This window comes from Cyprinodon variegatus, unplaced genomic scaffold, assembly GCF_000732505.1.
Source record: "Cyprinodon variegatus isolate N-32 unplaced genomic scaffold, C_variegatus-1.0 Scaffold436, whole genome shotgun sequence".
In the NCBI taxonomy this organism is placed as follows: domain Eukaryota; kingdom Metazoa; phylum Chordata; class Actinopteri; order Cyprinodontiformes; family Cyprinodontidae; genus Cyprinodon; species Cyprinodon variegatus.
In genome coordinates, this window is record NW_015150889.1 from 10,720 (window position 1) to 24,176 (window position 13,457).

Consider the following 13,457-nt stretch of genomic DNA (forward strand, 5'->3'; position numbering starts at 1 on the left):
ACAGCAGCAACAAAAAACATGCAGTCAGTTGTTGTGCTTTTAGATGTGGAGAAGAACAGCTGCTGAATTTCACACTGAGCATCTAAATGTGCAAGAAATGGGATTTAAAGAGACTTGGAACAGAGCTTGGATGTTTGTGCTTAATGTGGCTGTCTGAGTATTTCAGAAACTGCTGACCTGCTGGGTTATAAACAACCACAGCTCTGTTTAAAGATAATACCCAGTGAACAGCTGTGGGAAGGAAGAAACATGCTTTGTTGTTGTGGTTTGGATCGAAGAGAATCTAGAAAGGGTAAACTGGACAAAGGGGCTAGAAAAGCAACATTAGGTCAAACAAGCTAATGCTAAGCTATGCTGAATATAAGCAAAGCTGGAGGCAGATGTGCTACGGCAGCAGGAGACCTCGCCAGCTGCTGTTTCTGTTTGAAAACAACAGGGAAATATTCAACATTTGATCATAAGACTGTAGAAATGATTGCGATGGAAGAGACGTAGAGACCGATAGGTCAATAAAACCCATTTTTTACTTTACACAAATAGTTATTTAAGTGATAGCTTCAGTCAAGTTGAAAGAGGATCAGTTTTGCTTTACGAAATCTCATTTTAAACCAAACTAAAGAAAAAAAATACTCTGAAAATCAGTTTGAATCAAATAACAAAATAGAGCTGAACTAGAACTGATTTAAAAATTGTTTAAAATAAGACAAAAATGTGATTTTCCTGAATTATAAATCTATATTGACCTAATATTCCATTTATTTCATCTTTTCGATATAAAACATTACGATGTTGGATTTTCGGTTTTGCTTTATTTATTTGGGTTTCTCTGTTTTGGATGCAGTTAATCTCACTTTTAAAGTTCCTAAGTTGATGTAAAGTCAGTTGTAGCTCAATGCTAAAGCACACAAACCTGCTCCCACAACAGTAGCTGTGAACACAAAGTAATCCCCTCACATATACAGGTTTGGAATCTGATCAAAATGTAGTTTAAATGGTGCATTGAAAACATTTTAGACCAGTAGAGGGAGCTAATGTATAACTGATCATCTAGCCGCACAGGGGAGAAGTTATAGAAATAACAGCAGAATAGGCTGGAAATGGGTTTTCTTCCTTTATCTATCACAGTGGGTTGATATTTTATGTTTTATAAATATAATTTCTCATCTTCCTTTCACTTCCAGCTCCAAATCTGGCTCCCAAACCGACTTTAGTACCACCAGCACGTCCAGATCCAAACCCAGTCCCTCCTAAACCCACAGCTGTCAATCCTGTTGCTCCAACCAAACCGCCAGGACCGCCAGGACCGCCTAAACCACCGACACCAGCTCCAGCCATGAGGAAGGGCTCGATACCCCAGTCCAAACATGAAACAGAAAACCCTCCAAACCCAGCGTCCTCAGACACCTCTCTCCCTCTACGGTGAGAAAACGAAAATAAACTGAATCAGCGGCATCAGGAATACACCTTATGTTATGAATGTTTTATTAAAGAGGCATGGAAGTGATTCATTTAGATCAGAGTTTAAGCTAGGGCTGGTTGTTATGGCCTAAAAAAAAAAAAATCTAATATTTTTAAAATTATTTTTAATTTGATTTCCGAATGTTTTTCGAAAAAATATTTTTTTCACTAATTAAGGAAAGCAATAAGTACAAATGGGTCACCATGTCTTTGGCTTTGCGAGGGGGAACATCACTACCGCGCCGCACTATTGGCAGCTGTGCTTCTGTTAACAGCTAGCTTGTTAGCTATCTTGACCTGGAACCTTTTCTAGCCGTTTTAAAATATGCATTTCAACACACAACCCCATTACTTCTAATACAACAGCATCTAAATAAACGTACCCCCTCCCCCTCTCCAGGAACCTTGTAAAAGTAATTTAATTATTATTTTTTTAAATAAGGCCTTAATTTGCTTTAAAATTCATAAAATGTGATTATCGTGGCATTTAAAATGGCTTATTTAAAAAAAATGTGTAAAGTTTCTGAAAACAATTTCGTCAGATATATTATATCACGATATAGTTGCACAGAACTGCTTCCGGTTGATCGTAAAGCCGTATGCTCTGAAAAAGGATCTTGAGGCAGAGAAAAAGCTAGAGAATTGGAAAATGCTAATTTTAACAAAAGCGGCTGGAAAACGAGGAATTTGCGACGTGGCTGCAGCCTGTCATTGGTAAAGATCACCAAGGATTTTGCCGTGTTTTATTTATTTATTTATATATATATATATATATATATATATATATATATATTTATTTATTTATTTATTTATTTATTTATTTATTTATATAATGTCATGGGTACTTATTTCTCAGAGCTAAATTATTTCTAAGTGCACTAAAAGAGCATTAAAAAGTATTAGTTACTCATTCCTGTATAAACACCGGTGTGTTGTTAATGTTCACAAGCTGCTATTTGCTGCTGTTTCTGCTGTCTTGGCTGCAGCTCGTTCCACTAACTGTACCCCCCCGCTCCCACCCTCCTACTAAACTTGTGTTTGGGTAGTAATGCGTTCTGATAACCTCCAAAAGACACGTCATCATAGCAGCCAAAGTTATCGCTGGTGTTGCTATGAAACTAATGTTGAGAAGTTTATTTTCCCCTCCCAAAAAAACAACAAAAACCCAGCCACAGTTGCTGCATGCCGGAAATCCACCACTAAGTCAGAGAACTTTAGGCTCTGCAGTTCCAACAACAGCTGATTTTATTCCTTTTTTCAGTACGAACTTCTCTCTCACCTGTAGTTATTTCATTTGCCATTTGATGCGACGCTGCCGATTGTCAAACTTTTTTAAATCGCCCTCAAGAAAAATTCAAATTAATTTAATCGATTTTTTTGCCCAGGCCTAGTTTAAGGTTTGATAGTCGTTATTCTAGTTTAGTTTTTTTAGTCTTTAAAACCACAAAGATTATGATTTATGATTCTGTCTTGGAGGAAATGCTGTTTGTTAGCATGTGTTGAATCTTTAAGCATAAACTGGTTTGATGGCCTCTCAGATCAGCTGGAAATAAGCCCCACAGCCTACAGAGCTTTTATTGTGAAATAATAATTTATTTTCTAAATTGAACATTTGTTCCCAGCATAATTAAAGCCTGACGGAGGTTTTGACTACTTGGTTTTCTTTCTTTCATCCTTTTTTTTTTTTCCCAAAGTCCACCAAGTGTTAAACTCCTCCCCCTTCGCCCTCCACCAATCAAAGCCGCCCCAGGGAGACCGCCTCCCCCAGCCATCAACTCGTCCCCCTCAACCAATCAGATCGCTGCCTCCACTACACCTGCTGGACGATCTTCGCCATCACACTCCTCCTCATCTACTCCCACGGCTAATCAGATGCAGACACAGAGGGTGGCAAAAAAAGGCCCCCCTCTGCCGCCTCGCCCTAAACCTGGACACCCGCTGTACAGCAGCTACATGGTACCCACACAGACGCACCCAGAGATTAGTCTGTGACAAACAGATCTACGTTATTTTTAGATCTGATTTTGATCTGGTTGTTTCCCAGAAACAGGAAGTCCTGATTGTCCTCGATGATCCGATCCCGACTCCTACAGAGCCCCAGGAGTCAGATGAAGGGAAGAATCAGAGCAGCGTCATCAGCCCGCCTCAGTGTCTCCTGGACTCGGACCCGCAGCCAGAGCCCGTCCAGGATAAGGAGAGCGAGTCAAAAACGGTCATAGAGGATCTCAACCAGCCAGACATCCAGGTACAATGCAGGAAATCATTGTGGTTTTAATGCATTTGTTTAAAAATATACTTCTTTCTATTCATCTTGAATGTATATTTATTTCTCTATACTAATTTACATTTGTGCTGACCAGTGTGTTTTTTATTTTATTTTTATTTCAGCAATGTACCAATGAGTTTCCGTAGCCCAAACTGATTCCTGTTCATTACGTTTTGTTCCTGGATGTTTACTATTAACCGATTAACTAACTCACTGTGGGACGCCACCAGCTGCAAAGTTTTACTTATATTCTCATTTCTATGGTTGTTTCACCGCCTGAATTTTATTGCCCTTTAAATTAAGGTTACCTCAAAGAGGCAACTAGATTTTGAAGCCATATCGCTGATCCATAATTAAAAATGAGAAAAAAAAAACGCAACCTAAAATGGCAAATTGTGCTGCTAAACAATTTAAATGTGTCTTCATCACTCAGATGAAAACGGTAATTGTAAAATATGAGATGCTGGCCTGAGGTGAAAGAGGAGAAAGTATGGCATCCGCATTAATGCATTCATTTTCATTTTACATTATTCAAGAAAAAGCCACTAAATAATAGGGGTTTGCAAAATAATCGTCATGACGATGCATCGCGATTCTAATTATTGTGATCTACTGCATCGATTCTTGACGCCAAGTATCGATTCTTAATTTTAAAAAATGAACAAATAAAATACATGATTGTTTGGCGCACATCAGCCAAACCAAGTGGAATACAATTTCCAGTCCAGTAGATGTCGCTGCGGATGTGTTGATGCCCGCTGCTTTGTGTCACAAGCATTTCCGTCCGCGGGATACTGAGACGAGTCATTCGTAAACAAAACATGGAGGACACTAAGAAAATTCGCCAGTCAGCCACTGGTAAGGGCTGTATCCTTTTCCTACAGTGTTCAGTGAAAATAGCGCGATGCATTGCGATATTTCAAGTATTGCGATGCATCGTGATAGAATCGCATCGTGGAATGTGAATCGTGATTCGAATCGAATCATTACTTCTTTGCCAATACCCACCCCTGGTAAATAATCTGCGTACATAATCCGAAAATCTCCCAGAAATAATACAAGTGGTCATTTAAAGATAGAATTTAAATGTAATATACCCACAAGTGGTCTGCACAGTAGAGCAGTGCTTAGCTCTGTTGCATTGCAGCAAGAAGGTTCTGGGTTTGATTCCTGTTCTCCCTTTGGGTTCTCTCCAGGTACAGCAGCTTCCTCCAAGAGTTCAAAAACAATACTGTTAATTGGCTTCTGTTAAAGGTATAGTGGAGGGTGTTCTTTTTTCCAGGTGGATCATCTAAATAAGTGGTCCTCCTAATTGTAAATCATTCTAGTGATATGTTTACGTAAGGACGTCCTACGGGCTCGTCCCCATTTTCACTTACCGGTGAGTCTGACATAGTGGAAAAATTGCAAATCTTCTTTTGGAAAGAAAGCTTGTATGAATGAATTAAATGGCAACTTTAAAATAAAACGTGCATGAGGAGAAATGGGCTGGTGCACGCTCTCAGGTCGTTTAATAGAGCGGGTACACGGTTCTACATGTGCATCTGTTTTTTTTAACCCTTTAAAGCCCGATCCAAGAATAAAACAAAACAGAAAATTCCTTTTTTTTTTTTGGTTTGAATTCCTTATTTGGCCTTTTAACAAAATATGTAAAAAGAAAAAACAGAAATACATTTTTGATATTAATAATTTATTACTATGTGATAAGTCCAGATTATTTTTTGTGTATTCTTCTACTGGCTGTTATCAGGTTTATCTGATTGTGTACAATAGGATTTTGAGCCAAGTTTTTACCATTAAATTATGCAATTATTGCAAGACGCAAAACATTTCAGAAACCGTATGTATCAAATATGATACATTTGGCATTACTGGGTTAAAGTAGAAAGGGTGGGACTTTTTGAAAATTCCCTAAACTCCTCTGCTATACCTTTAATTGTCCTTAGGTGTGTGTGTGTGTGTGTGTGTCTCTATTTTGCCCTGCTACAAACTGGCAACCTATTCAGTGTGTACCCCGCCCCTCACCCATACTAAGCAAGAGAAGATGGATGGATGGATGGATTCAAAAGTGTTGCGCTGGTTCCAAAAGAGCCAAATTTTATGCTGCCTTTAACATCGTGGATGCCTCTGTCATCTTTTGCTGGTCTCTCGTATAAAACTGCAGACACAATGAAAGAGAGTGGCTGCATTATCTACTGTGACGAGTGGAGAAAAAGGTAGCNTCTGTCATCTTTTGCTGGTCTCTCGTATAAAACTGCAGACACAATGAAAGAGAGTGGCTGCATTATCTACTGTGACGAGTGGAGAAAAAGGTAGCTTTAAGATGTTTCAGCAAGAGAGTTCACCTCAAAGCATGCAGTTAGTTCACCAGATTATGATCCTAGTATTAAGCATTGTTTGGCAGCTCCCAATAATAGACTCCTTCATAGCCACGGTTCAGCATTCACTGGGATTCCAGCTATGGGCTCCTCTAGCTGGCCGGGCTTTCTGGGATTCCCTGCTGCTGTTCCTGTTTTTCAGGAGGTAAAAACTCCATCACCAGCATATGAAAACAAACACATTTCAATTTTTATACTTTCTATAGTATTTATAGATGGTTTCTCTACAGTTCAATAACAAAAACAAAATGAATTGGATTATTTACTGAACTCTCACTTTTGTACCCGGAAAATAAATACATACTACTGTTTTTTTAACTTTAAATGTAAATATTGTTGTTTATTTTGGATGGGGATCACGGATGCAGAGACTGTCTCCCTGCCAACTCAAAGATCAGCTTCTCTGATTGGACGAGCTTGATGCACATTCATGCTAGGAAGCTCAAAACACTGCGGCAGACGGTGGAAACACGCCGCAGGAGCAACGCCCCTTGATGAGCGACCAACATAGACTTTGAATGAAAACCAGATGCCCCAGATGTTTGCTGTGTAAACAGCATTGATTTTATTTATCTATTTGAAAGGAACAATATGATCAAACTTTCTAACAAAGGCCTACTCATGATGACATGCACAGTTTATATCGAATGCTTGTTTTCGTCTCAAATTAAAATAAAAAGAAGTAGATTTAAGCTTAAGCGCATATCCAAACACACGACACTATGCCCTTCATTATTAAGATACATAATCTAATATTTACAGAGGCTCACAAATATCGGAGTTTATAATCCATAGTTTTGTTTGTTTAAGGCCACTAGAGGGCACCATAGCCTGTTTATACAACTGAGGTGAAGAAATATGATGAGAATCAGGAGTTGTGCTTTGATGCTCATTAATCCCGTAAATACAGGAAGAACCAGACGCCTTCAGCTTTATTATGAAAAAAGGCAGATCCTAAGAAATGGATAATTTGAGCACTTAATGAAAATATCTTGATAGAAGACTTCATAATAGGTTTTACTTTTCTATTTTTATTGATTTTAAGAAAACCAGAACTAGTATAAATATTTCTGAACCTTTAAACCCGGAGCATGACAATAATTCAGTATCAACATATCGTGATTTTAATTTTGTTCATTAACCGTGGCATTTCTAGGGCTGAAACAATCCGATTGATTAATCAATTATTGAAATAATCAACAAATAAGTTTGAAATCGATTAATCGTTAATGGGAGTATAATGACTCTGAAATATGTATAGCAGACAGACCAACCCACTTGGACCAGTAATTATACCAAAATTGTAAAAAGAAATGTGTAAACATTTTGTATGAAAATCTTTTTCTTTTGTCAATATGCTGGATTCAGAACTCCTCAAGTGGAAAAGTTTTATTTTTACCTGGTTTCATTTTGGAAAAATTCTTCATTAAGGAACATTTAGCTATCAGATTATTAACCAAAAATATAATCAACAGATGAATCGATTTGCTAAATAATGGTTAGTTGCAGCCCTAGACATTTACAATATTTCAGTTTACTATACAGTCTATCATTATTTGTCACTGACTGACACTTTATAAACACATAAAACTGACTGGTTTTATGTGTTTATAAAGGTGGCTAAAATATTTCTATAAGTTTGTTCAATATCAATATTCTATTTTGTTTGTGTTGATAGTGGAATTATATCGGATTAACCAAACGTAATAAATATACTATGGTGTAATATTTGGTCATGTCATCCAGTCCTGTTTCAGACCTTTATTATTTCACCCTAACAGTATTTTCTTTCTTTCTGTAGTCCATCCTGCCTGCTGAGCTCAAAGAGCAGCCGGACCCCCCCGCAGTCAGGTCAGAGAGCTTCACTCCATGATCAATCCAAGATGAATCAGAACCACCCAGATGCTAACCCTGGGACCTCTGTGTGTCGTCCGTCTCTGCAGCGGGCCACGATGCGTCGCTCTGTTTGACTACGAGGGAGAGGAGGAAGGTGAGCTCACCTTCTCTCAGGGGGACGTCATCGCCCTCCTGGAGCTGGTTGGTGAGGAGTGGGGGCGGGGCCAGATCCACGGGCGAGCTGGGATATTTCCACTCAACTTCACAGAGGTGTTGGAGCCCCTTCCAGAGATCACATCGTCATCATCAGTAGAAACCTCCAAACTGGAATCAACAGAACCAGGAGAGACGGAAAACTCTGGTGAGTCACAGAGATAAACTTGTTTTAATTTTCCCTTTTTTAAATGTAGCACTTTGTAGCACTTTGAGATTTGAAGTCAAATGTAAAGTGCGTTATAAATAAAATTCATTATTATTATTATTAGATTATAATCTGCTGGAATAAATGTCCACTTTAACCAGAGACAGTGTCTCCAGAAAGAAGCTGTGTGTTGAATATCAAACATGTTTGATTTTCTCCCGACCTCACGATTCCTGATCTGGAGGTGATCAGGAGAGGCTGATCGCCGCTCGTAACCCCCCCGACTCACGACGCACGATTAGGCTGAAAGTCTGCCTGATCTGAAAATTCTTGCACGACTGGAAAATCACCCCGAAAATCGCACAATGTACTAGGGGTGTAAATCACACCCATCATGGTGATTCTATTCAGTATCGATTTCCTGACCCAACGATTCGATTATTTTCGATGCTCAAGAAAACACCACGATACGATACGATTAATTGTTTAATTTTTTTTTTTTTTTTACCTTACAGGATAGACAATGTTTCAAATTTGAAATAAATCAATGAAAGCTATAATATCGTTTTGCGTTTTATTTGAGAAACAACAGCAAATAACAGAAGTACAAAATTGTACTCCACCTAGGCCTATGAAAACCTCTTTCACTGAAAAATAATAATACCCCTGCGTTATAGATTCTGAAAGGCTTTGTATAAAAAAAATACTGCACAAAATCAGTGCAATGAGTGTAATGCAATACCTCGGCTCCAGACAGTCGACATCCTCGCCCCCTCCGCAGACGCTTCGCTGCACCTCTCCCAAATTGTAGCTGACCGCAGACAGGAGGCCGGCTTGTTTTGTTTTGATGACCAAAATTGCGGATCGTCGGCTGTTGGATCGATGCACTGATACAAAACTATTATTTACACCGTTGTTGTGTTGTGTAACCGTTGCCCCACCTGCACGCCCTCTGTAGTATTCTAGATCTAGTCTTCATTGAAGCTGAACTTGGCAGAGATCTGTAAATGATCTCCAGCTAGAAGCTCCATGTTTCACACATGGATCTGCCGCTTTCCCAGGTTCTGTTATTCTGTATTTGCCACTTATCAAATACACTAAAACACTTAATCCAGTTATGTAGATAAGACATCAGACTGAAAATAGACACAGGGGGTCACTATGGTTTTATAACAGTCAGGTACTTTGTACTGATTGACTGCTATGATATCATACTGATATTCTTATATTCCAGATTTAACTAGATAAAGCAAAATCCCTTTAAATATGTTTTTATAGAACTAAATGTGTTGGATTAGAAGATCCTAAAATAGTTTTTAAAGATGTTTTTTGTCAAATTTAATTTTATATTAACTTTTTTTTTTTTTTTTTCTCTTTTAATTGCTTTTAAACCTATTTACACACTTTAATTTCCTTTTTTTCTTCATTGCATGTTTATCCACAGTGACCGTTAAGCCGTCTGAGTTAGAGGTGAGTGTTTCTCTGCTTGTTTTCCATTTTTCTAAAGCTGTTTTCTGTTAGTTCAGTCTGTCACAGCAGCTAAAACAAGTATTAAACACGCCACCATTTTTCTCGGTTAATATATTTCTAGAGGTGCTATTGACATGACCTTTTAACCAGATGTCGGTAACAGTTCATGCAATCCACACATAAAAAGAAATCAAACGGCTGTATATCCTTGTAGATATGTATTAACGAATGCATTATCACGTTCATTAGGATTCTGTCAGTTTTCTCTACTTACATACGCACTAAACCTGATTTTATTTGTGGGAACAGACAGAGGAGTGGGTGGTTGCTCTGTTCGACTTCTCTGGTCAGACGGCAGAGGACTTGTCGTTCCACAAGGGGGCGCTGATTCAAGTGACGGAGCACATCGACGCTGATTGGAGGAGAGGTCGACTGGACGGGAGGGAGGGTCTCTATCCCGCTGCTTTCACACAGCCCTGTCAGGGTACAAAAATAAATCTAGACGACACTTTTCTAGAGTCATAAACACATTAAGAAATAAAAAATATTAGAAAGAAAATTATAAAAGAAAAAAAATTGATTGGTGTCAGAATTTAAAACACATTTTTGCCTCTTTGGTTGTTATTTTATTATTATGTAAAAAGATTGTTGGATGGCTAAAAAGGCTACCTCTGTTTTTTTTTTTTTTTTTTATGTGTGTGTTTTTTTTTTTTTTAAATCAGCTCAACCAATCACAGGCCAGTGTTTTTTTTTTTTTTAAATCAGCTCAACCAATCACAGGCCAGCAGTCTGCGGCTAAAGGAACTGCTAAAGCTGTGTTTGATTTCACCGCAGAGAACGAGGACGAGCTCACCTTGAAGGTTCTGGATTAAAACAATTTATTTTTTGTTACGTCGAATCCAGAGCTGCTCTCTTGTTTTAAACAATGGCTTTCATCCCGTTTCGTCTGTTGTAGGTCGGTGACATCATCACACAAGTTGAGTCCGTCGATGAGCAGTGGATTATGGGAGTTGTGAGCGGAAAGCGTGGGATCGTTCCTAAAAACTACATTTCATTCCTTTGATGAGGAAGTTAAAGCCACAGCGTTAAGCAGACTTTTGGACCATTAACGACCCCTCAGGGGCGTTTCCTGGCTCTTTTTTATTCTAGTGTTTTTGGATAAAAAATTCATCCATTTCAGTGTTGTTTTTTTTTGTTTTTTTTTTAGACTAAGCTTTTTTATTGCCAGGAGCATTATTAAAGGACCTAAATCAAGCCAGATTGTTTTTAATGGTGGATTACTAAACTGGAAAAGGAGAAACTTTGATTGTTTTCTTTTAATTTAGACGAACTGAACAGAAGTTTTCTAGTTTGCTGACAGATTTCCCCCTTGTTTTATCAGGACCTTCGTATTTTACTTTTTTACTCATCGTTTTACCTGATTGTTCAAGGATTGAAGCTCATAAACCACAATCCTCAATTGTATCAAAGGAATTGAGGTTATCTGCTTCAATGATCATTTTCTCTTCTTTACTTCTTATTTTCTGTCTTCATTCTTTGTTTGCATCCATTAAATAGCAACTCATAATCTGTCAGAAAATACAAAATATGCAATAAATTTACTGAACATTATTTGTGCAAATTTCCTCTTTTTCATCTTAAACATCTGGTGCCTTAAAATCAACATACCGTTAAACTGTAAATCTTACAGCTATGGAAAAGTATTGTAGTAGCTGGTAGAAGCTGCTGATAGGATGCAGTTTTCAGACTAATGATTCAAATCTAAACTTTATACTATGTGCTCTAATGCTACGTTCAAGCTGCAAGCAGCAGGAGCAGCAAAAATGCGCATGCTGCTTCATTTTTGGTGCTTGTAGAAGTTTAGCCTCTTTGCTGCTCTAGCTGCGCGGTGATAAAGTGGGTCTGATGCGCGTTGTGCGGAGCTACCCTATCCTTTCTTTACCACTGTGGTCAGTGGGTAAAAAAGCTGTTTTAATGTTTTTAAATGGAAAGTCAGCCTGAAAACTTCCTCTGTGCAGTCAGTTGATCAAGATTACGATCCTGTCTTCAAATATTATTTGGCTGCTCTGTCACTAGGAATCCCTTTCAGCAGCAGCCTCTGGCTCGGTCGACTCTTCGCAGTTTGCCGCTACTGTTCACGGCGGCTGTAAGTCGTTTTTCATGTATGTATTTCGATACATTATTACAAGAAACAGAGAAATCATATCGGTATTAAATATATTTTAAAACAAAATAAGGAAAATTTATACATACTAAAATTAAACTAAAATCTTGTTAATATTGTTTTCAAAGTAAGACATGCAGTAAAATGGTATTAAAATAACAAAAGTTTCTTTTTTACACCTTTCCAAACTGTTAAAAAAGTTTTCACCCTTTCCAACTCTACAATAATACATTGTTACTCTGTAGAAATGACAGGAGCCACATTGTTAAAAGTAGCGGTCGTTGGTTATAATGTGGTTAGAAAACAAAAAGTAAATGCCAAAACACATATTTAACCAACACTGTCATCCATGTAGAATAGAAATACACTTTATTATTGCTGTGTGTCAATGCCAAAGAAAAAAGACAATTAAGCCCTTGGGTACAGGATGAAAGAACAATGAAAATAGAAAATTTGGAGGGAAAGGGCAAATAGGTCACTCAGTAATGTGGGGAAATACAAAAAAAAAACAAGATTTTCGATATAAATATAAAAAACACCACAGATACATACAGCTTATTAACACAACAACAAAAAAAACTGGCATGGATATGGAAAACATTTATGAAGTATGTAGAAATTTGCAAATAAAGTTATAGGATTTACCTTTTCAGATTTAACTAAGTTCAATTCAGCATCTCTTTTGAGTATAAAACAGTTTAAAAGAAATAATTAACTGCCAAGTCTCGACATCAATAGGATGGTAGTAAGAGCGTGTAATACCCCCTTTCCACTGTCCGAAAAACCAGTTTAAATTCTGAAACGATCAGCTTTTAGGGGCTTAATAACGCGTGTCAAACAAATCAGAAAGTGCTCTGTGTTAAGATTGCCTGAGCTCTGAGCGGCATGCTGATCGAAACAGCTCTGTTTACGTTCAATAAACATGGCACAGCTCTGGTAAGAGCGATTCAGAAACTATAAAGCCCTGGGTTCCCTACATATTGCTCTCCATTGTTTACTTTCCTGATTTCTGTCACTCGTATTAACATCATGGCTATCCCAGTGTGATGATGTCACCAGACACGCACCTGTGAGCGGACAGAAGCCATGCCACTTGCTAGCTATTAGACCCAGCTTTTCTGCCAATGGGAAGGGAACTAAATGCTGATTGTTAAGGGGTTGACCCATGTTTGAAAAACGCGCATTAACCTACTATTTTCAGTGGGAAAAAGGCTTAAATCATCCGGGAAATATCAAGATTATCATGAGTAGAAAATACAAGATGGGTTGATCCTAAAATTGCATCATGCAATGTTTTGAGAAACTACAACAAAAAACTGAAGTGATTAGTTCTTTGTCATTAAAAAAGAAACAAAAAAACAAGAAGCTGTTAAGAATGATGCTTGCATCTACCAGGATACTTTTGCTCCAAAGAACTGATATCTCGTGATGAAATCCTAATTGTGTTTGATTTTATCCAATCAATGCTCCATTGCAGTAGAGTGGCCACATTGCTACAAAGGATACCCGTTTTTTATTTTTTTT

At 37.9% G+C, this 13,457-nt stretch overlaps 1 protein-coding gene across 1 annotated transcript in view; it reads left to right on the plus strand.

The window, feature by feature from the left end:
* Window positions 1-11,369, plus strand: part of LOC107093621 (SH3 domain-containing protein 19-like) — a 21,391-nt gene extending 10,022 nt beyond the window's left edge. The window contains exons 7-15 of the mRNA XM_015388800.1: window positions 1,182-1,419; window positions 3,153-3,414; window positions 3,503-3,703; window positions 7,904-7,953; window positions 8,046-8,299; window positions 9,744-9,769; window positions 10,079-10,253; window positions 10,535-10,629; window positions 10,725-11,369. Of these exons, the coding sequence (XP_015244286.1) occupies window positions 1,182-1,419; window positions 3,153-3,414; window positions 3,503-3,703; window positions 7,904-7,953; window positions 8,046-8,299; window positions 9,744-9,769; window positions 10,079-10,253; window positions 10,535-10,629; window positions 10,725-10,832 (1,409 nt within the window). The 3' untranslated portion in view covers window positions 10,833-11,369. The remainder of the gene's footprint in view (window positions 1-1,181; window positions 1,420-3,152; window positions 3,415-3,502; window positions 3,704-7,903; window positions 7,954-8,045; window positions 8,300-9,743; window positions 9,770-10,078; window positions 10,254-10,534; window positions 10,630-10,724) is intronic.
* The last annotated feature ends 2,088 nt before the right edge of the window (window positions 11,370-13,457 follow it).